Source organism: Penicillium cosmopolitanum, assembly GCF_028827165.1.
Source record: "Penicillium cosmopolitanum strain IBT 29677 chromosome Unknown utg000012l:1.0-3308103.0:1.0-3310761.0, whole genome shotgun sequence".
Classification (NCBI taxonomy): domain Eukaryota; kingdom Fungi; phylum Ascomycota; class Eurotiomycetes; order Eurotiales; family Aspergillaceae; genus Penicillium; species Penicillium cosmopolitanum.
In genome coordinates, this window is record NW_026622682.1 from 1,576,904 (window position 1) to 1,600,888 (window position 23,985).

General features: G+C 46.3%; 10 protein-coding genes across 10 annotated transcripts; 7 read left to right on the forward strand and 3 right to left on the reverse strand.

Moving 5' to 3' along the window:
• Window positions 1-193: 193 nt before the first annotated feature.
• N7509_013329 (M20 family metallopeptidase) lies at window positions 194-1,733 on the reverse strand (the record flags this gene model as incomplete). The annotated part of the gene is made up of 5 exons (XM_056637966.1): window positions 194-474; window positions 533-663; window positions 721-1,315; window positions 1,363-1,534; window positions 1,614-1,733. The coding sequence occupies 5 exons, from the start codon at window positions 1,731-1,733 to the stop codon at window positions 194-196; spliced, it is 1,299 nt and encodes a 432-aa protein (XP_056481473.1).
• Window positions 1,734-2,983: 1,250 nt separating this feature from the next.
• N7509_013330 (fungal specific transcription factor domain-containing protein) lies at window positions 2,984-4,348 on the forward strand (the record flags this gene model as incomplete). The annotated part of the gene is made up of 6 exons (XM_056637967.1): window positions 2,984-3,189; window positions 3,240-3,376; window positions 3,445-3,646; window positions 3,714-3,876; window positions 3,956-4,240; window positions 4,298-4,348. 6 exons carry the CDS (start codon window positions 2,984-2,986, stop codon window positions 4,346-4,348), a joined length of 1,044 nt encoding a protein of 347 aa, XP_056481474.1.
• Window positions 4,349-4,581: 233 nt separating this feature from the next.
• Window positions 4,582-6,069, reverse strand: N7509_013331 (M20 family metallopeptidase; the record flags this gene model as incomplete). Its single annotated transcript, XM_056637968.1, has 5 exons — window positions 4,582-4,831; window positions 4,888-5,031; window positions 5,100-5,676; window positions 5,727-5,904; window positions 5,971-6,069. The coding sequence occupies 5 exons, from the start codon at window positions 6,067-6,069 to the stop codon at window positions 4,582-4,584; spliced, it is 1,248 nt and encodes a 415-aa protein (XP_056481475.1).
• A 381-nt stretch (window positions 6,070-6,450) lies between these two features.
• On the forward strand, window positions 6,451-8,426 carry N7509_013332 (uncharacterized protein; the record flags this gene model as incomplete). The annotated part of the gene is made up of 9 exons (XM_056637969.1): window positions 6,451-6,666; window positions 6,721-7,043; window positions 7,105-7,471; window positions 7,524-7,642; window positions 7,698-7,805; window positions 7,873-7,989; window positions 8,045-8,198; window positions 8,251-8,328; window positions 8,394-8,426. The coding sequence occupies 9 exons, from the start codon at window positions 6,451-6,453 to the stop codon at window positions 8,424-8,426; spliced, it is 1,515 nt and encodes a 504-aa protein (XP_056481476.1).
• A 972-nt stretch (window positions 8,427-9,398) lies between these two features.
• N7509_013333 (MFS general substrate transporter) lies at window positions 9,399-10,857 on the forward strand (the record flags this gene model as incomplete). Its single annotated transcript, XM_056637970.1, has 4 exons — window positions 9,399-9,525; window positions 9,645-9,824; window positions 9,927-10,608; window positions 10,689-10,857. The coding sequence occupies 4 exons, from the start codon at window positions 9,399-9,401 to the stop codon at window positions 10,855-10,857; spliced, it is 1,158 nt and encodes a 385-aa protein (XP_056481477.1).
• Window positions 10,858-11,797: 940 nt separating this feature from the next.
• N7509_013334 (ankyrin) lies at window positions 11,798-14,563 on the forward strand (the record flags this gene model as incomplete). The annotated part of the gene is made up of 1 exon (XM_056637971.1): window positions 11,798-14,563. The coding sequence occupies one exon, from the start codon at window positions 11,798-11,800 to the stop codon at window positions 14,561-14,563; it is 2,766 nt and encodes a 921-aa protein (XP_056481478.1).
• Window positions 14,564-17,147: 2,584 nt separating this feature from the next.
• Window positions 17,148-17,936, forward strand: N7509_013335 (BTB/POZ domain-containing protein; the record flags this gene model as incomplete). The annotated part of the gene is made up of 2 exons (XM_056637972.1): window positions 17,148-17,191; window positions 17,243-17,936. 2 exons carry the CDS (start codon window positions 17,148-17,150, stop codon window positions 17,934-17,936), a joined length of 738 nt encoding a protein of 245 aa, XP_056481479.1.
• A 1,257-nt stretch (window positions 17,937-19,193) lies between these two features.
• Window positions 19,194-20,973, forward strand: N7509_013336 (myo-inositol transporter; the record flags this gene model as incomplete). Its single annotated transcript, XM_056637973.1, has 4 exons — window positions 19,194-19,365; window positions 19,431-19,736; window positions 19,799-20,637; window positions 20,698-20,973. 4 exons carry the CDS (start codon window positions 19,194-19,196, stop codon window positions 20,971-20,973), a joined length of 1,593 nt encoding a protein of 530 aa, XP_056481480.1.
• Window positions 20,974-21,546: 573 nt separating this feature from the next.
• N7509_013337 (uncharacterized protein) lies at window positions 21,547-23,415 on the forward strand (the record flags this gene model as incomplete). Its single annotated transcript, XM_056637974.1, has 1 exon — window positions 21,547-23,415. The coding sequence occupies one exon, from the start codon at window positions 21,547-21,549 to the stop codon at window positions 23,413-23,415; it is 1,869 nt and encodes a 622-aa protein (XP_056481481.1).
• Window positions 23,416-23,569: 154 nt separating this feature from the next.
• Window positions 23,570-23,948, reverse strand: N7509_013338 (thioredoxin family protein; the record flags this gene model as incomplete). Its single annotated transcript, XM_056637975.1, has 2 exons — window positions 23,570-23,867; window positions 23,926-23,948. 2 exons carry the CDS (start codon window positions 23,946-23,948, stop codon window positions 23,570-23,572), a joined length of 321 nt encoding a protein of 106 aa, XP_056481482.1.
• Window positions 23,949-23,985: the final 37 nt, after the last annotated feature.

The window sequence follows — 23,985 nt, forward strand, 5'->3', positions numbered from 1 at the left end:
GTGATCATAGACCCAAGGGTTCAGGCTCACTGCATTATCACCCTGCACACCATGCTTGTAGCAGGTAGTTAAATAGAGCCTGAGGGTGGCTATTCCCAGAGCATACATCCATAACATCTCATTGCATCCAGCCCCTCCGTATCCAGTAGAAAAAGGATTACCATAGGACGATTGGGAGTCATCCAGTGTCTAGCTAGCAGAATCCCGCATTCGAATCAAACATCCTGGCTGTTGAGGGCAGAGAACGTCGCTTCTTGTCGTCCTCGAAGTCTAATTTCACCTTTTTAGCAAGGTCATCACTTCTCAGGACACTTAAACCCGCGATGGCCATTCCCTTTGCCGCATGAAGGCAGAGATCATGAGACTCCTTGGTCCCTGCCACTGCAGTAAACCCAGCAGTGTGATTATTCGCCCCGGGCGCGGCATGAACGCCAACATATGCTTGAATTCCCGGGCACTCGTAGGTTACATTTCCTGGGAAGATAATGAATTAGCTAGGAATAGCATCCTACGGCAAGATTTCCTGACTAACCTTGGTCCGTTGATCCAGGAACTCCAGATGAGCTGAGATCACACCGGACCTCGATTCCCATTTCGGACATTGCTTGCGCATACGCTGTTGCCAGGGGCTTGTTGGGTCGCAGATCAGCGTAGGCATTGTGCCTGAAAGACTTGTCAGCTATAAGGTTTCCAGGTAGACAGCTAGATCAAGACACAAACATCTGAATCTCCAAGGTGCAACCAGCTTGTAAAGCTGCCCCCTCAAAGCAATTCTTCACTCTCCTAAAAAGCTCCTCCGCCATTGCTAGTGTAGGGGACCGGATATAGCAGTCTAATGCGGAAGAGCCGGGAATAATATTCGGCCGCAGTCCACCGTCGGAAATGATACAGTGCACGCGATTGCAGGGATGGATTTGCTGGCGCAAAACCCCTATGCTGTTGTAGGATAGGACAGCGGCATCAAGGGCATTTACTCCCTCCCAAGGCGCCATGGCGGCATGTGCGGTCTTTCCAGTGAACCGCACGGTGATCTTCAGACTTGCAAGGGTAGGCATGTACGCATCTCCTGTGAAACCTGGACATTCAGTGAAAGGACCGGGATGTACCATCATACAAGCGTCAACATCCTTATAAGCCCCAGCTTCGATAATTGGAATTTTGCCTCCAAGGCCCTCCTCGGCAGGTGTTCCAATCAGGCGGACGCGCCCTGGAACCCTTCGCTGGTCAAGTGATTTGGCAACTCCAAGGAAGGCTCCGATAGACATCATGGCAATTAAGTTGTGCCCACAGGCATGGCCGATTCCCGGAAGAGCATCTATATTGTTAGATTCCTGCTCGCCAAAAGATGGTGGGATTACTTACCATACTCCGCGTTGAAAGCTACCACCCGGCCGCCCTCACCGGCCTCTGCAACGAATGATGTATCAAGGCCGTGAGCGTGCCTGGTTACTTTGAAGCCCAAATCTTCGAGCATCGACGTGATGTTGTCGTGAGCCAACCTCTCCTGATACCCGAGTTCTGGATTCTGATGAATCTGTTTAGGAGCGTGTTAGAGGGTTCTGATAGAGGTATTTGGCCAAAAAACACTCCGAATTTTGTCTCGGAGCTCTCACCTTCTGGTTGATGTCCCATAATTGCGAGGAATATGAATCAATCACGCGCGAGATCTCCTCGGCATTTTCAAAACCGTGGCTTTCTCCTTTGTCAGATGTCTCGGGGAGTTTGGTCAACATTCTTTAACTTTGCTGTCAAGGGCGACAATTGAGAGGAGGTTCTAAAGATGGGAGATAATTGGATAGCACAGCCTTTAAAGTATCCTTGTCGCTGCAAGCCGATCTCGGCGTTGTTTGACTTCACTATGTATCAAGATGTCCTGACTCGGCTCGGTCGGGCCGAAGCCGAACATGACTGCGGCCTGAGATAGACCGTTCATAGAGCGGGGTTGAGCGGGGGCTTGTTGGATATTTGCATGGTTCTGTTAGACTGATACCGAGTCAAATCGTCACTGGAGAGATTGTATGAGAAATCAACTATTCGTGAAGTTGGCTAGCATGTGGGTAAGATGGAGATTTGATCAGATCATACATGACACTTAAGGCAACAAGGCAGAAACTATATTCTTGTGGGGGCGCCAACTGGTAAATGCGAGCTTATCGATCGTGCGGCTCTTGGCATCATGGATCCCCCATTCTTCCCCTCATTTTGACCCATGAAAGTGCCTACACCGACCAACAACCATGAGTGAAGCACATAGGTACGCCTTTCGCATAAAATAAACTTGAGCATAATCCGATTAATGAAGCTCTTGCTTGCAGATCTCTATCGGCCTGTCTGCGCTGCAGGAAACAGAAACTCAAATGTGGCGGGCCTGGAAGGATACCGTGCCAGCGATGCCGAGTGAGTAATTCGGAATGTGTCTTCGTTCCTCCACGGGCAGTACAGACGGGGACTAATATTTCGGACTCGGAGTAAGTCTTGAATTTCATTGATCTGTTTCTGTGGACATTTTATCGGTTTCTAGGTTCTAATGGTGGTTGGAATTGACTCAGTGCCAAAACAGCCAATCTTGAGTGGCGAATTGAGTTGATAGAGCAACAGCTCCGGCTAGAAATTGATACATTGCGAGCACAGGTTGCAAAAATATCCCACGATAGCAGTTTAGTCCCGCATAAGGGCTCTTTTTCACCACCTAATCCGGCGGCCCTCCCAGCAGTGACGCGGAACATATCTTTCAATACTGCCTCCCCTCCGGTTACCGATGAAAGTGAATGGAATGAGCTATACGGATTTTTTTTGCACCAATTGCAGCTCAACAATTGCAGTAATAGATGACCAGATTTTCTCGGCCAATGAAGCAATAAACAATCACCGACTGATGTCGGCTGTCATACGCGCAATTGCTTCCAGGGCCGTTCGACCCGAAACATATCAATCACATGTCGCAGCGGTTGACAATCTTATCATGCAAACCTTTCAAGGGCCAATGACTGACTTGCTCGGCGTTTATGCGATGATTGTATTTGTAATATGGACCGGACGAACACGCTTAATGGGCTACGTTGCCTCTGTGGCCACCGAATTGAAGTTACATGAAGCCGCGATTCTAATCGGAGATCAGGATACGGAGCATACCCCAGAATTGATTGCAAAGGCAAGAGCCTGGTTTACCTTATGCTGTTTGGACTTACAGTATGTATTGTTTTACTGTCTGTGCTTGACTATTAACTGAAGATTTGTAGAACGAACCTCAGTAGGCCCTTTGTCATAAACAACATGAGACAATATCTGGGTTATGCGAAGTATCTCGTCATGTCTCCCTATCGCCATCCCGTCGATAATCGCATCTGTGATTGTATTCAGGGATTCACAATAGCAGGTACGCATATTATATTTATTATCTTCGCCTATCTGTGCCTAATTGGATTAATAACTTGAATGTGGTAGGGGATCTGAAAGGAAAGCTACAGAACTCTCAGATGAGGTGCAAGCCATTGCCACAAGCGGTTATTGATCTTCTTAATTCCTCGGATGAAGCTGTCGACAAATGGCTGCATGAGGTGACGAATAAAGTCCATCCTCTCTACCAAACTTTCTCAGAGAAGCAAGATAGGAATCGACTACTGGTACCATTTGGCTTCATGAAGCTGTAAGCTACCCCGTTATACGTCTTCACTTATCTAGAATTTTGAATTGACTCTTGCTATCCGAAACAGCTACATCAACGGTCTCGTGTTACAGGGTATGGGGTCGCCAGATGACTTGACCTCGGATCCGGTTCGAATCGAATTCATTCGGCGGGCTTTGGATAGTGCAAGCTTGATTGTCGAAACACAGCATGATTCCACATCTTTCCGACGAGCATTCAAGTACAGCATAGTAAGTGCGGAGATAGACAAGGTGTTGTTTAAGAAATCCCGAATTTTGGCTAATCTCCAATCGGATCTTGGTCTAATAGGACTATGCCGGGGTGCCATTATACTACGCAATCTCTTTCATTTTGAAAGCTCTCCCCCTCGCTTACAGTTTCGTCGATCCTCGGCGTCTTCTCACTAGGGTTGAGCAAGCAGCTGAGATGTTTGATGAAGGAGGAGCTCAAGATACCGCCAATGAGCTTCGACGAGATAGAGATAGAATAGCAGCGTTGACCCAAACAGTCCTGACTCCTCGGACTATCCAAAATCCTAGTGGGGACATACCACTCGGTGAGCTCTTTGATATTCCTAGTTTCATCGAAGATATGGTACGTTAGATCCTGAACTATTAATTGGCTTTCTGTCAAGACTTCTGACAATTTTAGCAGACGTGGGACGAAAACTTCCCAGCATTGGGCATATTTCCTTCGGAGTAAGGGATTTAAGAAGATCGAGCAACAAAATAATCTATTATTTGATAATGTGATGAGACTTTATCAAAGGTCAGAGCACGACGAACATGCTTAGCTTTGGAATAGGCCCGAATAGGCTAACTATGCCAAAGAGTGAGCACAATAAAATCTTCAAGACATATAACCAATATCCGATATGAGGCACGAACCCAATGGGATAGCCTGCTGAGCTGCGTGTCTATACATAATCGATTTTGTCATTCTTTCCAGCGACCGGCGTTCTTCATGGCCTCAATGAACTCCTCTTTCACTCCCTCTGCGAATTCATCGTTGGTAAGAATGTCGAGGGAAATAAGAGCGTTTGCCTGGCCAGCTCTCAGTGCCTCTTTGTGAGCAAACTTCCCACAGGATGCTTCACGGAACCCGATTGAATGAGGAAAATCGGTTGCTTCAATCGAAAACATGGCCTGAATTCCAGGGCAAATGTAGGTGCAGCTACCGAAGTCCCTGTACATAATCATTTAGACTTTGAAACACACATGAAACAAATTGTTAACACTTACGAGCATCCCGGCTGATCATAAAGCACCCGGGACTCTTCCAATGTGGGCAGTTGTTCGGGCTCCATACCCAAATGTTGTATCATGTAATTGCGATATTGCTCAGCGAGGGTGTCATTTGAGACAACGTCTTCGTATAGAGCTGTCCTGCAGTGGAGATCAATAATTGTCTGCGATACTCAATTTCATGTGTTTTCTCAGGAACCGAGACATACCAGTCAAGCTCAACACTACATCCTGTTGCAGCGCCCGCAGCGCCGAATATGGGCTCAAATCTGGACTTGAGCTCTTCCAGCTTCTGCATTGTGGGAGCTCTTATGCTGAATAGACCCTCCGCGTAATCTGGTATTATATTCGATGCCTTTCCCGCCTCAAGAATGCATCCTTGAATACTGGAGCCTTTCTCGAGATGTTGGCGTAGCATCGAGATTGCAGCATACGCATGAACTATAGCGTCACAGGCATTTAATCCTTTCCATGGAGCGGTGGCAGCATGCGCTGCTAGGCCTTTGAATCTCGCCGTTACCTTCCAAGAGGCCTTCGTTAAGCAGAGCGGAGTGCTGAAGTCTCGCATCCCATGTGTCATCACGCAAGCATCAAACTCCTTCCAAGCACCATTTTTCGCCATGATCCATTTCCCGCCACCAGATTCTTCGCCCGGTGTTCCCATGACGACAATTGTACCCGGCAAATGATGTTCTCGGAGGACATGCTCGAGAGAAATTGCGGATGCTAAGGAAGAGATCGCAATCAAGTTATGACCACAGGCATGTCCCAGACCAGGGAGGGCATCTATGTTGCTTAGAGATGTGCTACATAGATGGAGGTATGTGGGCACTCACCATACTCTGCATTGAAACAGACTGTCCTTCCTCCATCAAGGACAGAGAATTTTGCCTCAAATGCAGTCTTGAGGCCATATACGCCTCGGCGAACTTTCCACCCACGGCTCTCGAGCCAGTTTGACAACAGCGCACAAGCTTTGAACTCCTCAAATCTTGTTTCTGGGTTATTGAAAATCTGAAAAGGAGATGTAGGTAAGTTTGGATTTCTTTTTTCGTAATCAATATGAGAATTTTGACTTACTTCAAGACTTAAGCGCGACAGCTCATCACTAGCACTGCTTACGGCGCTCACTATCTCCTTGATGGTGTCGGCTGACTGGAGAGTTACATGCTTTGCCATATTGGTCACTCGTCGCACAGGAAAATTTTGTCGAAGTAGGGAATCGAGTCTGGTAAACCGCGATTTATTTTTTATCCTTTTCGTCTCAAGTTAGCAAGCCATGATTGAGGTTTCCGTGAATTCTTTATCATTCGGCTAATGCACTGGTGGGTGCTATCTAAATGGTCGGCCGGGCCGACCGATGCGGAGAAATACGAATAGACTTCATCCGCCTCCAGGCTTGGCACTCAACAGCCGAAAAAGTTCAGCCGATAACCACTCTCTCAAGATTCATGAATGTACTAATAGTGCCGTGCTGCCGGCTGGTGGCAAGCACCCTATGCTATCGCAACTGCTCTGTTCTTTCTGCGATTGAAGTAACCTACGCTTGTGCGAATCATTATGACTGAACCAAGTTCCCATGACAATCAGCATGGTTCCAGTCCCTCTGACTTGGAGAAGAGTGATATGAAGCATATTCAGGGAGATGATGTCGGAGCGGTGATTCTTAATGGAACGGTTGAACAACTGCAATTCCAGGATGGCGAAGACCGAAGCGTTCTTTGGAAGATTGACAGATATTTACTTCCCATCCTCGCCTTCACTTATATGATCCAGGTAAGCTAGCCAACCTTGCCACGCAAGTTCAATCTCTAATGTTATGTTCTGCAGTTCCTCGACAAGTCTTGCATCTCCTACGCTGCACTTTGGGGCATGAAAGAGGATGCTCACCTTGTCAACGACCAATATTCCTGGCTCACAACTATCTTCTATCTGGGATACATGGCGGGGGAGTTCCCTATCAATTTTCTCTTCCAGAAATTTGACATTGCGCGCACGTGTGGCATTTTCATCATCCTCTGGGGCACGGTTCTTCTTTGTATGACTGCGGGTCATGACTTCGCCGGCCTGGCTACGACACGAGTCTTTCTTGGTATACTGGAAGCTGGAGTGAGTCCATGCTTTGTCCTTCTAACCGCAATGTTCTACCGAAGGTCAGTTCTCGAATCTATCAACCATCTTCCAATAGTCCTCTCCGGCTCACAAAGATCACAGATCGGAACAGCCTCTGCGAACATCCATATGGTTTTCTATGAATGGAGTTGCGAACATCATCGGTGGGCTAATTGCCTATGGAATCGGCCATATAAATTCGGCTCTTCCGGCATGGAAATACCCATTCGTAATCTTTGGCTCTGTGACGATTCTTTGGGGCATTGTCTTTGTAGTGGTAACCCCATCTAATCCGACCAAGGCTAAGTGGCTCTCAACGAGAGAGAAGGAGGTTGCAACATTGCGTGTTCTTCAAAACGAAACAGGTATCGATAACAAATCTTTCAAGATGGATCAAGTCAAGGAGTCATTGCTTGACATTCGATTCTGGTTGATCAACCTTCTCTGTCTGGCCAACACTATTCCTAACGTCTGATTCCCTTCCCTTTCGTTACTAAGTCGACCAAACTAACGACTCTCAGGGTGCTGTATCTGCATTCGCCCCGCTTATTGTAAATGGTTTCGGTTTCTCGAAATTCAACTCAACTCTTCTCGGCATGCCATCAGGTGCCTCACAGGTTCTGGCGTTATGGATATCAGGGTATGTTATGAGTTTACCGTGACGCTTCTCAAATTTTTAACGTCAATTTCTGCAGGTACCTGGCCTCTCGGTTCAACGGTATACGCCACTTTCTAATGATTGGTGGGTTACTGGTTGCTCTCCTCGGAGCAGTCCTGATCTTTGTCTACCGGACTCCAATCGCGTTGGCCGATTAATGTGAGTATTATTTACCAATGAGAGAATATATCAGACTTGCTGATAGTTTCAAGTGGCTATTATCTTCTTGTCGGTTTCAGTGCTACTTTCGTCATTTCCTTGACCTTGCTGCAATCTAATGTGGCTGGTCGGACCAAGAAGACGATTTTTACCTCTGCTTTCTTTGTTAGGTGAGTGTTAGCTTTTTTGTGAGCTATTGGTATTTACTAAACTATGTCTGAGTAGTTACTGTGTTGGTAACCTGATTGGGCCTCAACTGTTCTTCGAGCGAGAGGCGCCTCGCTATCAATCCGGATTTGCGTCTATGATTGCCTGCTTTGCGGCACAGATTGTCATAGTCGGCGTGATGTACGTGGTTAATGCCCGAGAGAATAGAAGAGTAAGTCAAACCTCAAAAAACTCTTGAATTGAGCACCGCTGAAGAATTGTAGCGCGATCGTCTGAATGCAAACGTTTCCGAAAATGATCAAGCAGCAGTTGTGTCTGTCGGTCTATCGGATATGACTGACGTAAGTGTCGCTAATCAATCCCATGCCGGAAAGAACAATTACTTAAATACTGATTACTTCCTCAGGTTCAAAATCTACACTTCCGATATGTCTTGTAGTCTTAACGGGTATAACCTGGACCTAAGGGTGCAAGCTGAAATTGATGGCAATGGCGGGTTTAGTCTTTCAATTGATATGATACTGTATATCCGAATACTTTCGATTCCTTTATTCATAATTTGGACTTTTTTCTTTGTATTTTCTCTCAATCAAACAGTATATTGTCAACCCGAGTGCAAGATTTCCGACTGAACAGGAGGCTGAAGAATGACCGTCGTAGATTCGATTAGAGTCTTGTGAGCTGAGCACAGTCACACTGTCATACTAGAATTTCCTTGCGCTTGGAGATCTTGATCTTCCTAGAACACTCCACACGTATGTGCATTATCAACAACTACGCCATTCGCAGGCTGGGTATAGAATCAGATGTTCATCATAGCAAGCCCTGACCCCGTAGAGGGAGACTGTACTATTTTACATACTAGAGAATTAATTCGAGTATGAACTGAAGTACACCGGGGCCTTAGCAAGCTAGTTGCCATCTCATGAGTCGTAACTACTAGTAATCCCTCGGTCGGGCCGGGTGGCCCGACCGATCATAAAATTCCAAAACATTCAAACTACTAGTACTCATTCGCTCTGAAGAAACGAATGGCTCCGATAATCTTTTTTTTTCAATCTTTTTTATAGTATTATTCTTTCCATTGTCTAGAAGAGCGTGATCAAAACTAAACATTCGCTTCTTATAGGGCGAGATATTGTCTTAAAATATCGCCGCTGGAATCTCGCGTACCGAAGGGTTAGGCGTTCCTTTGAATGAGCGGAGAATTCTGAAATACAAGAGAAATGCGTGAAGTTAAAGCCTGTCAAAAGCATGTGGGAGCGTCAGTCTCCTCTTCTCAATGGGATTCGGACAGCCGAAATCCTCACAATTGGTCAGCAGTAAGCCCCCCCTCCCCTTTGCGACAATTGACGAGGCAGGAAATCTTAACAGAATCTAGCTAAGAAAAGTTTCGGTCCTATGTACTACAATGTTGGTTGTACTCAACAGCAGCATGGGGAGTTCATTGACAGGTAACGCCATTCAATACATCTCGAAGGAATTTGCGGTGAATTCACAAGTTCAAAAGGCTTTGCCAATATCCATGTTTCTAGTCGGTACGTATGAAACTTCCAGCTCGGAAAGAACGAAATGCTAAATTATAATAGGATATGTTTGTGGTAAGCTTCAATAATTACGAATACTCCACAATTGACCAGCTTCTTATTTTCAAAAGGCCCGATTGTATGGGCGCCCCTCAGTGAAGAGTATGGCCGCCGACTCATTGTCATTGTGACATTTCCTCTCTTTGCGGTCTTCACCATGGCCTGCGCCTTAGCTCCTAGTTGGCCGGCATTTCTGGCATTCAGACTCTTGGCAGGGATGCTGGGAAGCTCAATCGTGGCACTGGGTCCGGGTATCATATCGGACATATATTGAGATCCTACAACCAGGGGTTGGAGCATAGCAGTATTTATGGGCGTGCGTCTCAAAGAAAATAGCAACATTGCTCTTTGAGGTATCAATGTTAACAAGAGACAGGTCACTGGATTTGGACCTATGCTGGGACCCATCGTTTCGGGATTTATCTCACCAGCCCTAGGCTGGCGCTGGTCCTTCTGGATCGCTCTGATATTTGCCGGAGTGACACTTATCTTTGTCTTGTGGTTTCCGGAGACTTATCAGCCTGTCCTTGTGAGAACTTATGCCCCCAATCATTTGCCCGAATCACCAATGGAAGATCCTCAGTCCTTCAAGCACCGGAATCGGGAGTGGAGATCAATTCTCCGCGGAGTTCTACTACGGCCGCTTCATCTTCTTTTCACAGAACCCGTGCTTGCTGCCTGCTCTATGTACCTGGCACTTTGCTACTCTATATTTTATATGTCATTCGCGGTCTTCCCCTACATTTTTCAGGAAGTCTACTCTTTATCGCCAGGTCAGTGTGGATTGGTTCAACTGACAATCGGTGCCGGTTGTGCCCTGAGTCTACCAATCTATTGGGCATACGAGACGGCTTTTCTCGGAGTTGTTGACATTTCTTCTGCACGCAACAAACAGGAGCTTTATCGCTTGCCACTTGCGTGTCTGGGTGGTCCTTTATTCGTGATATCCCTTTTTTGGCTGGGGTGGTCTTCTCGTGACGATGTTTCCTTCGCTGTACCAATGATGGCTGGCATTCCCTTTGGGATAGGCTTCATGTGTGTCTTCATTGCAATTCTGTATTCTCTCCCAATTTCGATCAGTCTGTTAGGTATATACTAATCAATTAATCAACCAGGAACTATATAACCGACGCTTATCGACTTTATGCCGCATCTGCCAATGCTGCTTCAAGTTGCAGTCGTTCATTCTTTGCAACGTTCCTACCCCTTGCCAGTTACCCTATGCTCTCACACCTTGGGATTGCTGGAGCTTGCAGTTTGCTAGGGGGGGGCTCAGTGCATTAATGTCTATTGTTCCGTTTGTCTTGATATGGAAAGGTGAAACTATGCGCGCGCGGTCGCCCTTCTGCAATGCTCTAAAGAGCGACAATGGCGACCTTACGGTCTCACATATGACCCACAATTCAGTGGAGCAGCCGCAGTCGATGGTCTAAAAGCCCTCGATTTCAACTACAGAAGCGCCCGACATCGGCTTCCACGCCGTGAACATGGAGATGCTCTTGAAAACCCTAATCACATGATATTCAATTTCCAAATATGGTTACTCTCGTACTTTTGGTCATGTTTCAGTTTGGAACGGTAAATTTCAAGCAAACGAGCGCTGTAATATAATATATCAATACTCCGTACTCGTCCAAAAATAGCCATGGCTCTGCCATCGTCCCAATAAAAACGTCTCAACCCAGGCAAGAATCAACTCATAAACAGTTGCAAATCGAAGCGAAACCCTGGACCCCTGGCAGCGTAAAATGGTTATACACATGACAAGCAGCAATAAAAGTTTGACTACATGCCAAGTGGCCGAACTAGCAAAGTCCAGCGATCGTTCTATTACTGTATAATGAAGGTAAATTCGAAAATAATGAACTACTTAGTCCATGAAAGACCTCAACTCAAATAAATGTATTTATGTATATATATACACACGTCACTACAACTATGGCATCCCAGAATCTGATATTAGATATTGTGATCATGCAGGTTGGAAAGTCACCTGACAAGGCACGGTCTACCCCTCATTTCGCGACATGTACAATGGCTTCCATCATCGAGAAGTCATTATATCGTCTATCACTTTGGCATGGAATCAGCATCACTCAGTGGTACGAACTCGGGGCTTCAGGTGGGAATAAATCATGGAACAATCTACTCGCCTCCGGGTTAGTCACTTCTGTAATTCAACTGCCTCAGCAGCATGAATTTGTTACACAGCTGAAGGCTGACAATGGTAATAGATATAAGTCCTGACTTTTTTCATACTTCAACCTATCAGAAGCACAAGGAGATCAACCCTTCAAGAGTCAAGGACACATGTAGATGGTTTCTAGATCACCCAGCCTTCCAAAAATGGAAGAGTAGCAGCCATGATGATCTCTTATGGCTATCGGCAGATCCTGGATGCGGCAAGTCTGTTCTCTCGAAGGCATTGGTTGATGATAAACTGGTTGATGATGGGTACGCCACAGTCTGCTATTTCTTTTTCAAAGACAACGAAGAGCAGAACAACATGGCAACGGCAATCTGTGCACTTCTACATCAGCTGCTTCTCGCTCAGCAAAGCCTGTTCCAAAAGCATGCGGAGCGTCAAGTACATCAGCATGGAACAAAATTAAAGGCAGATTCCAATGCCCTATGGCAGCTGTGGATAGCTGTGGCGTTCGATTCCACTAATGACGTGATTTGTATCCTTGACGCTCTGGACGAATGCCAGCAATCAGACCGCAATCGACTTATGCAAGAGCTGGAGCGATTCTACACGACTTCTCAAGAACGAAGGCAGGTCGGACAAAAGTGTTCCAAACTAAAATTCCTCGTCACAAGCCGACCGTACAGGGATATCGAGTGGGGTTTCGGCGAGTTAACAAATCGCTATCCAACAATTCGACTGGCTGCAGACGATGAATGGAAGAGAATCAGCGATGAGATAAACATTGCCATGGAGGCTAAGGTGGATGAAATCGTGGATAGGCGACGTCTCGGTGAAGAGATTCGGACAGCATTGAAACAAAGATTCTTTGAAATTCCAAACAGAACCTATCTTTGGCTGTATCTTACACTAGATGTGTTAAGAAACTCTCTTGGCCTAACGAAAAGAAAGTTGCTGCGACGGATCGATGAAATGCCTAAAAGCGTCGAACAGGCATATGAAGAGATCTTACGGAGATCTGATAATGAGAATGAGGGAGATGGAAGGAGGTTGTTGGAAATTATCGTTGCAGCACCACGGCCTTTGACGTTGTCCGAAATCGACATTGCACTAGAGATACAACCAAGTTCTAGGTCATATGGTGATTTAGACCTCGAAGGCACTGTCAAGAGAAAAGAGTGGATACGCGACGCGTGCGGATTGTTTGTCAGCGTAATCGATTCACGTGCCCACCTTATCCACCAGACAGCGAGAGAGTTTTTACTCCGACGGGTAGGTGAACATGCGGCACTTGGAACATGGAAACATTCGATATGTCTACAAGACGCGCATCTAGCCCTCACAAAGATATGCATTACCTATCTAAATTTCGATGATTTTCAGAATGGATATTTCCAGCGTCGCCTAAACTCCAAGCCAGGCGAGAGTTTCACAAATTATGCCGCAAACCATTGGATATATCATACACAAAGGGTCAATCTAATGCACGAGGAGTGGGCTACTAAGGCAGCTAAACTTTGCGAAGTGGGAGATGGGCGATTCCCATTTTGGATCGATTACCATAATTCTGCAACTCATTTGAGGCACGAAGTGAGGGAAAAACCAAGAACCTTGTATTGGGCTATTAAGTGGAGCCTGCTACAAGTTATACCTCTCTTACTCGACCAAGGAGGGGTCGATGTTGAAATCACCGATGAGATGGTTAAGGTGGCTGCATCGAATCAATTCAGTGGAGGGGCTGTGATGAAGCTTCTGCTCGACCAACGAGGAACAGGCGTCCCAATCACTGAGGAGGTAGTCATCGCAGCCGTATCGAATCTATCAAGTGGAATTGCTGTGATGAAGCTTCTTTTCGATCAACGGGGAGCAAACGTCCAAATAAGCGAGAAGGTAATTATTGCAGCCACATCGAATATATCAAGTGGGGGTGCTATGATGAAGCTTCTGCTTAACCAACGAGGAGCAGATATCCCAATCACTGTGGAGGTAGTTAAGGCTGCTGTATCGAATCTAGCAAGTGGAGATGCTGTGATGAAGCTTCTGCTCGACCAACGAGGAACAGATGTCCCAATCACCAAGGAAATAATTAAGGCTACTGCTGCTGCAGGAAATAGTGTAGTGATGAAGCTTCTACTTGACCAACAAAGAGCAGACCTTCAAATTACTGAGGGGATAGTTAAGGCAGCCATATTGAATCCATTTAGTGGAGATGCTGTGATGAAGGTTCTGCTCGACCAACAAGGAGTGGATGTCCCGATCACTGAGGCGGTAGTTAAGGTTGCTATATCAAATCCATTCAGTGGAGGTGCTGTGATGAAGCTTCTATTTGACCAACAAGGAGCACATATCCCAATGACCAAGGAGGTCGTTAAGGCTGCTGCAGCTGCTGGAAATGTTGCAGTGATGAAGCTTCTACTTGACCGAGGAGTGGACGTCCTGATAACCAAGGAGGTAGTTAAGGCTGCCATATCAAATCCATTAAGTGGAGGTGCCATGATGAAGCTTCTGTTCAACCAACGAGGAGCAGACATCCCGATTACCGAGGAGGCAGTTAAGGCTGCCGTATCGAATCCATTGAGTGGCGATGCTGTGATGAAGGTTCTGCTTGACCAACGAGGAGCAGATGTCCCAATCACCGAGGAGGTAGTTAAGGCTGCCATAATGAATCCATTCAGTGGAGGTGCTGTGATGAAGCTTCTGTTTGATCAACGAGGAGCGGACGTCCCAATCACCAAAGAGGTAGTTAAGGCTGCTGCAAAAAATAGCGCAGTGATGAAGCTTCTTTTTGACCAAAGGGGAGCAGACGTCCCGATAACCGAGGAGGTAGTTAAGGCTGCCACATGAAATAGCGTAGTTATGAAGCTTCCTTTTGACCAACGAGGAGAAGACGTCCAAATAACGGATCTTGAAGCTAGCCAGGGGCAAATCTAAGTTTTTTCAATGTAGATTATGTGGATTCCAGTATCTCTCAGTGAAACAAGACGAAATGCGCAGATAATATCGGGATTTTCACTATGCAAGCTCCCTTATCTTAGAACAGACTATGTGACACTACTCGCTGAGGGTTTTCTTTTCACATGTAACATGTTTTCAACGTTTGTTTGCAAAATCCTTCTGCAGTAATTACTAGAAGCTACAACCAAATCTTCATCGGTCACGTTGCCGACCGTTTTACGGTTGGGTATAAGCTTCCGTGCGATTGTGTAGCAGACATATCTCGAAGGTGGCCCATAATCTTTGCCACCTTCTCTTCAGGAAATTGCTGGAAGTTGAGTTGAATAGGGCCCGAAACTGCAGCACGATTTATGTAATAGTAGGAATTCTGGAACCAAATCTTGACTACTGTGAAGACTTGCTTATGACCTTGACCCCTGATGGACCCCCAAGAAGCGACACTTGCCGCAATAGAGCAACTGCAAGATGCAGAAGGCAGAGTTTGACACTTTGCCAGCTCAGATGTTGCTCTGTTTGCGATTTTTCTTACGTTTGTTTAGAACCTTCTAGGCTAGAAGTTCTAGCCTTGGATATCTAAGTTTCCAATTTTAGGCATTGTATCTGTGTTACAATCTATAAAAAGGAAATGGTATTATGACGTGTATGTACAGAATTGTTTTATTTACCCATATCATGTGAGTAGGGTTTGAAAGAGCATCTCTATGTTCTCGGCATGGAAATCGATGTCGGGCGCTTCTGTATCTCAATTTCATTAGCCTCTATCATCATAATAGAAATATGTCTAATTGTTTGCACCCGGATATTGTTTCTCTACAATCTAGGTAGCGAGGTATCAAAGGCCAAAAAATGCTTGCATCAAACTCCTCTCAACGACTATGGTTTTTACTCTCACGGCTGGTAGTTCGGATTGTGTCAAATATGTCGAGAAGGACAGTCAGGATCCGAAAAAGCATTTACGTTCGCGCTTATCATCAGACAGCGGCCTTTAACAAGTCTTATTTACTGGCCTTTCATGTGAAGTTCTAGGCAACAAAGCCTTGACCAAAGTCTCGGGAAGATAGCAGTTTCAGAAGGCTCGCCATTATAATAAAGAACACCCGGGTAGGTACCACTCGGTCAATAAGCAAATCTGGTTTTGTATAGACTATGGATGAGACACAGAGCGGGTAGACTTACGAAGAATTCCTTGTCAACGCAGAGAGTAAATTTTTCAAAATAGCAAAAAGTTCATTTATCAGGTATCCGAAGGGAAGAAATCAGGTTATATTAAATCCCTTCTAATCTCATGTCGGGAGTTTCTCTGCCTAGGTGTTCGAGAATTAGATAGTATTATAGGACTTGTGATCATAGACTTCAGATAATCAATAGTCCTTGTACTTTTCGAGCAATAGCAATCTCCATTCACAGGGTACTGTAAAAAGAATCATAAAGCCCTCTATGATGATAGAGGTCGAATAGGTACAATAATGGAGAAGGTGAAACATTGTGAACGTGTGCATGGTGATGATTTAGAACAAAGGAAGGAGGCTAATATTTTGATTTACAATGCCTGAGGTATATCCCTCAGCACATTGATTTCTTTCTGTAAACAAACTACAAGTAGAAGATTCATCGCCCAACCTTGGAAGTTCCTTGCTAGTGGCAAGGTTTTCTTGCCATTCTTATGACATCGATTAGTGCAGCTCGGCGATTTGAACATGCTGACACTTGTTGCACTTTCAGTATTGTGCTCCCTTCTACTTTTGACCATTCTTTCCATCCGCCGATGGGACAAGCCCCAAGCTCAGCCTGCAGGATATGCCGATTCTAAAAATGGTCGTATATCAGATCTTGAGCTATGCCCTCTGCTTATTGGAAACAAGTTAACCCAATGTCACTGACAGAACCAATTTTCGCCTCCGGAGTCAAGAGCGCTACCAAATCAGAGATTGCGGGCTCCCTTCGCAATTGAAAACGCATTCACCAGTTCTGACTCTGCGGTTGCCGACGCATTGTTCGTGAATCCAGAAATCGAGTGAACCTAAAATCAGGAGAGTTGTCGACGATAGGCCACGAGCTCGAGACACTGCGAGGAAATGAATCTTTGTTGGCTTCCATGACGATGGGCCACAGGAAGGCTCGATACATTCCACCTATTACCGAACTCCTTACTCTGTTAGAATTCACGTGACGAGCTGGTGTAAGCCCTTATCCTTAAGGCCTATACAGACAAACAATTTTCGGCTGTGGATTATTACGCAATGACAAACGAAATTTCATGCGCGGACTTTCCCGCCCATCGAGATAAATAGCAGCAATATCTCAAAGAAATATCACTTTTTCAACTATTTCTCTATCCTTCTGCAACCTATTGCATCCAGTCCAAGATCCAATTCTCCTTTACGCTCAATAGAATCCAGTACAGTCAAAGTACCCGAACTGCAAATCTGCCTCATTTCCTTTCGCTATCTCTACCATCCTCTAACAAGGAATAATGGCAGAGCTACCTGAGCCTGTTTCCAATCAGTTTGTCTTGAAGTGAGTGCGCTACTCCTCCTAAAAGTTCCTTTCTCAAGGTTTTCTGTCTAGTACCCTGTCACTTTATTACGGACCCCAAGTGAAGATCAAGATAGGATCTCATTTTCGCGAATATGTCGTCTTCAAAGACCTCCTCTGCTCAAAGTCATCTTACTTTGCGACCATGTTCGATGGTCCCTTCCGCGAAGGCAAAGGGCAAAAGGCCACCTTGGAAGAAGGGGATGGCCTATCCGTGTGCACTTTCGAGTCATTCATTCAATGGCTCTATGCTAGAGAGATAAATTTCAATGCCAAGGATCGCAGTGAGAGAATTTTGAACGCAATAGAGCTGGCGAGAGTTGGTGATATGTGGACTGTGCCCGAGCTAGAAGCTCCTGTCGCCCAGTACATCAAGCAGATCATTCTGAGCAACCGCTCCAAAGGCTCTAACTGCAATATTGATTTCATAAGCTCCGAACATATTGATTCAGCTTACATTTTACCATCAGAGCACCCAGTACGTCAGGTATTGGCTAAGGCGTCTGTTGAAGCCTTTATGCTGGCTAGCAGCTTCAAATTACTGGATGCAGCCCTAGAGAATCCTGAATTTGCAGCTGATCTCATTCAAGAGTTTGATGGGCCGTTTCGAAAATTCTTCTCTCGGCTTATGGAGATGTGTACTTGCAATTTTCGCTACAAGCTGTTTCGAGATCCGTTCACAGGGAGGGTTTGGCCGGCGAATGATGAAGACGATTACGACCTTTAAGATAGGCGTGTTAACAAAGGATTAAACGGTCCGACTTCGCTGCGAGGTCGGCGATAAAGAATGAGTAAAGTGGATCATTGGGATTATCTTACTATGTAACCTATCGAGTTTATCATTGAAGACTTGCTCCTCTACTACCTGGAAGGTAATAAACGGCTTTAGTCTCATTGAATCCAATCATTTTCCGGCTCTCGCTTTCAATTGGTCCTCTTCACAGGAATAATCAGTTTTAGTAGTATGTCCGAGATAATATAGCACGGCAGCAAAGCGAGTATATAAACGGGGAGCAATCTACGATAAGCGGGCAAGTAAGACGCAAATTATGTTCATTGCCATTACCTCAAACAATGGAGGCAAAGAACGAGATGCAACCGGGATGGTGTTATGACAGGAAAATGTCGCGTTCCAAACCTTCAAATGAGGCATTCATGTCAAATAATGCAAGAATTGCCGGCCTGTTTAGAGCTGGCAATTGGATTCATGATGCTTTAAATCCAATCTAGAATCTCTCGGTTCGTGACGTATAGGGTCAAACTACGGGTCGTCTCCGCATCGACTTTGTGGGGAATAACCTCGTTGAGACCCGTAGGTTTGAGAGTGGAGGCATATGGACAGAACAATCAGTTAGTCGTCGGAATATAACAGCCTCATACCGGGAAATATTACCTTCGTTGCGATGCGTGAATAAATGCCCAACAGCCAAGTAACCAAGAGGCCACGCCGAGAGTATTCAATAGCCGCCATTCCGTCAAGATAACCATCTGAAACAAAGTTAGACAAGAGGCGGGATGACAACGGAGGCAACAGGGACCGACGGGGAGATTTGCCCTCGGGGGAAACGTAGGCCTGGATCACTTCGACCGCGCCGTGATAGGCGTAAGGTCTGCGGGGAATGTGGGGAATCCATCGCGAGGCAATCGCCCCCGAAATGTTATGATAGTTTGACTTTGACACACCAGTCCAATCAGCAACGAAGAATTAGTCCGCCTTCCATAGCCTGTTTAAAACAGCAATTATCCCCGTCCTGATCTGCACTACCCACGGGGATTGCCCAGATTCCACATGGGGGGGCGATGCAGCCTGTCATCTATGGAGTCGATTGCCGGATCATCATTTGATATAAAAGGTGCCAATTTCTCCGCAAAATTGGATATCCATCAGTGAGCCTCTACGCTTCTTCTTGACTTATTTTACCCTGATACTTATATATTTTCCTTCGGGGAATAGAACCAGATATGAGTTCTACCGGCGGCAAAGATGATCTCAAGGGGAGACGACCCCTCTGCGGAGTATGTCGAGGAAGTTGGAGACATGAAGCAGCTGGCCTGCGCCAAAGATCAGGATGAACTGAATGGGATTGAGACCACCGCTGCGTCCAAAGCGGCATGGCTTATCTCGATCGTGGTTTCGATCGGTGGTCTGCTATTCGGTATGTCACCCCCATCTCCGTAAATTTACTAGTAGTGGATAATTAACCGTGGGTCTGACTTGTAGGATATGATACCGGATATATTTCCTCCGTTCTAGTCACCATCGGCACTTCTCTGGGCCGTGCTCTTACATCCAGCGAGCAGGAAATGGTAACATCTCTCACCAGTGGCGGTGCCCTGGTGGGTGCGGTAACAGCTGGTCTCACCGCTGATCGCTTTGGTCGTCGCTGGCCAATCTGGGGCTCATGTCTATTTTTCGTGATTGGAACGGTCTTACAAACTGCTGCCTATTCCATTGCCCAATTTGCCGTAGGAAGATTCGTGGTGGGACTCGGGGTGGGGGGTGCAGCCATGATTGTACCTCTATACAGTAAGTCTCCTTCTGGGTTTCTCGATCATTTCACTGAAGCTGGTTGACTGACGTATTTGAAGTTGGTGAGCTTGCACCAGCACAGTATCGTGGGCGCATGGTCGCTTTCAACAACATGAGCGTTACATTCGGCCAGCTGCTCGCAAGTGCTCTCGGTGCTGGTTTCGCCGAGGTCAAAGGTGAAGGATGGCGAGCCACTGTTGCTATCGGAGCAGCTCCAGCAATCATACTCGCTGGTCTTCTTACTCTTTGCCCTGAATCACCTCGACAACTCGTGTCCCATGGCAAGCGTGAGGAAGCCGAGGCAGTCTTGAAACGAATCTATCCCAAGTCCACTATCCTTCAACGTGAAGCCAAGATTGTCTCGATTGAGTTATCGCTACAAGAGAGTGTGGATTCAATGTCCGAGGAAACGGTCTGGACAGGCATTAGACGCGTTTTCACCACCCCCGATACCGGTCGCGCTGTCTTTACTGCTTGTATGATCATGGCTATCAGCCAGTTGGGAGGCTTCAACACATTGATGTACTATGCCGCGACACTTTTCGGTATTGTTGGCTTCGAAAATGCAACTGCCGTGGGAATTACTGTCTCAGCAACGAATTTCGTCTTCTCCGTTGTCAACCTGGTGATTGTTGACAAGTTTGGTCGCAGAATTATCTTGATGTTCACCGTCGCCGGAATGGCGCTCTGCATGATGATTGTGGTCATCGCATTCCGTTATATTCCTGTCAACCTCCATACCCTCGAAGTCGAGAGCGATACTGTCGGCTGGCCTGGCACTTTGGTTCTGGTCATGATTATCCTCTATGTTGCTTGTTACTCATCTGGTGTTGCCACCATTGCTTGGATTGGTACTGAGCTTATTCCACTCGAGGTCCGCGCTATCGGAACCATGATGGTACGTTATACTAAAACCCCTCTTATCCATCGCTTAATATACTAACCGGCTTTTTTTTAGAACACTGTTACTTGCTGGGGTACCAACATTATTATTTCCTCGACCTTCCTCTCGATGATGAAGGCTTGGACACCCAGCGGTGCCTTCGGATTTTATATGGCGATCTGCACCTTCGGCTGGGTCTTTATCCTATTTTGCTTCCCGGAATGCAAAGGTATGCCTCTGGAGGCCGTTCGAGATGTTTTCAGCACTGGATTTGGTGTCAAGAAGTCGAAGAAATGGCAAAAGGAGCACAAGAACGAGAAGAAGGTTCAAACCATGGTCATCGGTCATTAAGCCTTGCACACTGTCAATGGATTCGTAACTCCAATTGTATTTTATGTAGCCGTAAGAACATTTGTGCTTGAATATTACTTTCAATTCAAATGGATTACATTTCTCCTAACAATTTGCGACATTAGAAACGGTGTTCGGGTCCTGTCGGAAAATAAATCGGAAGAAAATCTATGAACAGGGCTTCCCCACAAAGAATTATCCGATACGACCTTACCAACTTGAGTATTTCTTCTTAGCCGACAATATTAGACAACGAACACAATGATTTTGATTGCTCTCAAATATCTTGCATTCAGAAATGTCACTGTAACATTGAACGATTGAGTTTCCCGCGTGCGGGGTTGACATCGTCGGGTAACGCTGGAGTTCAGGCACAATAAGATGCACCAACCAAAGGCCTGGAACATATTTATTCACGTTGTAAAGATCTAATATAATCAAAGATCTGCATTGTACGTCGCAACAGTTAAGCATTAGCGAAGGGCCCGTGCGAAGGACGCCATCAAGACTATAAAACAATACGGCCATTGCCACTTAAGCAATCATGAAAATAAACCCGACATTTCTTTCACAATGCTTTTAAAGAAGGCATTTCTCGCCTTCAGCCTCATTTCGTTGGGATGGACTGCCAACGTCGAACCCTTCAGCTATACCAACGAAACATTCCTTCTCCATGGCAAACCCTTCCAAATAATCGGCGGCCAGATGGATCCGCAGCGAATTCCGCACGAATTGTGGAGTGATCGGCTCGCAAAAGCACGAGCTATGGGCTTAAACACAATCTTCTCCTATGTATATTGGGACCAGCTCGAACCCGTCCAGGGAACTTGGGAAACGAGCGGCAACAATGACATCGCGAAATATTTCAAAACTGCACAGGAGCACGGGTTGAATGTGGTTCTTCGGCCCGGACCGTATATCTGTGGCGAACATGAATGGGGTGGATTCCCATTTTGGCTGAGTGAAGTACCCGGCATGGTCGTTCGCACGAATAATAAGCCCTTCCTCTCCGCGACGAAGTCGTACATTCAGAATCTGGCGAAGGATTTGAAACCCCTTCTCATAACGAACGGAGGGCCGATCTTGATGGTTCAGGTTGAGAATGAATATGGTTCATACGGAGATAATCATGTTTATATTGGTGCAATGCGCGATATGCTCAAGGCTGCATTTGGCAAGAATGTACATCTGTACACGAATGATGGGGGTGAAGAGTCTATGATCGAGGGCGGACAGATCTCTGGAGTATTGGCGGAATCTGATGGAGATCCGAAGACTGGATTTGCTGCTCGTGATAAATATGTGACTGATCCTAGCAGCTTGGGGCCGCAGCTCGATGGTGAGTACTACGTGACTTGGCTCGATCAATGGGCAAGCAACAACACCCACCAGACGGATGCGGGGAATAGGAAAAGTATCCAAACCGTTCAGTCCGATCTTGATTGGATTTTGAAGCAAAATTCCTCTTTTAGCATCTATATGGTACACGGTGGAACAAACTGGGGATTCCAAAACGGAGCAGACTGGGGAGATGCTTTGGAACCTATCACTACAAGCTACGATTATGGTGCCCCAATTGACGAGAGTGGTCGGACGAACGACATTTATCGCGCTATTCGACAGACTATTGCTTCACATGTTGGCGAGCATAATATCCCCGATGTCATCGACGAGGAGCCTTTGATTGAGATTCCGGATATCAAGCTCGGTCCCAGCAGCAAGTTGTTCGATTCTTTACCTGACCCCGTTGCAAAGAAGTCTCCCATCAATATGGAGGCCATTGGCCAGGCCGTCGGGTTCATCCTTTATCGACATGTGGCTACTTCTGCCACCAAGGGCAATATCAACGTCGGAGACTATCCCAGAGACCGAATTCTCATTTATGTGAACGGTCGGCGAATCGGTGTGATCGACAGTCTATATGTGACGCCAAATACGCTTGAGGTTAGTCTCAAGAAGAACGATGTACTAGACCTTCTAGTCGAAAATATGGGCCGCGTCAACTATGGAGAGCGGATTGTTGAACAGCGCAAGGGCATCGTGGGGAACGTTACCCTGGGCGACAGTGTGCTGTCCAACTGGCAGATCTACCCTCTTCCACTGGCATCGCCGCCAGACTCGACTTCCAGCAACGTTAAGATCGCAAAAGCATCAGGTCCAGTGTTCTTTGAAGGCACTTTTGACGTGAATAAGGTTGGCGATACATTCCTTGAACTTCCTGGTTGGACCAAGGGGGTCGTCTGGGTGAACGGAGTGAACCTCGGGCGTTACTGGACGATTGGACCTCAGCAAACCCTCTACTTGCCTGGATGCTATCTAAAAGAGAAGGAAAACAAGATAACGGTACTCGCTTTAGAGCCTACAGGCGAGGAAGGTTCTGTCCGCGGTATCACGACACGGAACTGGGGGAATAATCCAGACCCAGACGCGCCTTCGGGGTAGATCTATCAAATATAGACTATATAGTGGATAGCACCGTAAGGACATAGCTGGTCTTATGAGAAAGCATCATGCAATAGCTCTCCTTGTCCATAATCATCAATTATAAAGAGTATAAACCGCTGCCTCTGGGCCATGTCTCACGTTGATTGCCAAACTAAGCAATCAGACTCTTGACACCCTCCTCAATGGCACGGGGGTCAGCCCCAACAACCTCAGTGAACTTCTCGCCCTTGTTGAAATACACAATGGTAGGCATAGCGCGGATTCCGAGCTCCTGAGCAACGTCGGGGACTTCGTCGACATCGACCTTGTAGAACTTTGCCTGCGTGTATGCCTCGCTGAATGCATCAATCTTTGGGGATATGGCGCGGCATGGGCCACACCATGGGGCCCAGCAGTCCAGGACAACGAGGTCCTGGGAGTTGAGGATCTTCTCGAGGAAGTCGGTCTTGCTAGTATGGTTGTTAGGAATGTATTGGTTCTCGGTCCAATCCGGGGTGGAATGCTCACCTCTTAATTTCCACGACAGGCATTGTGAGAGGGTGGCTGTGAATGAGTAATTCTAGACGA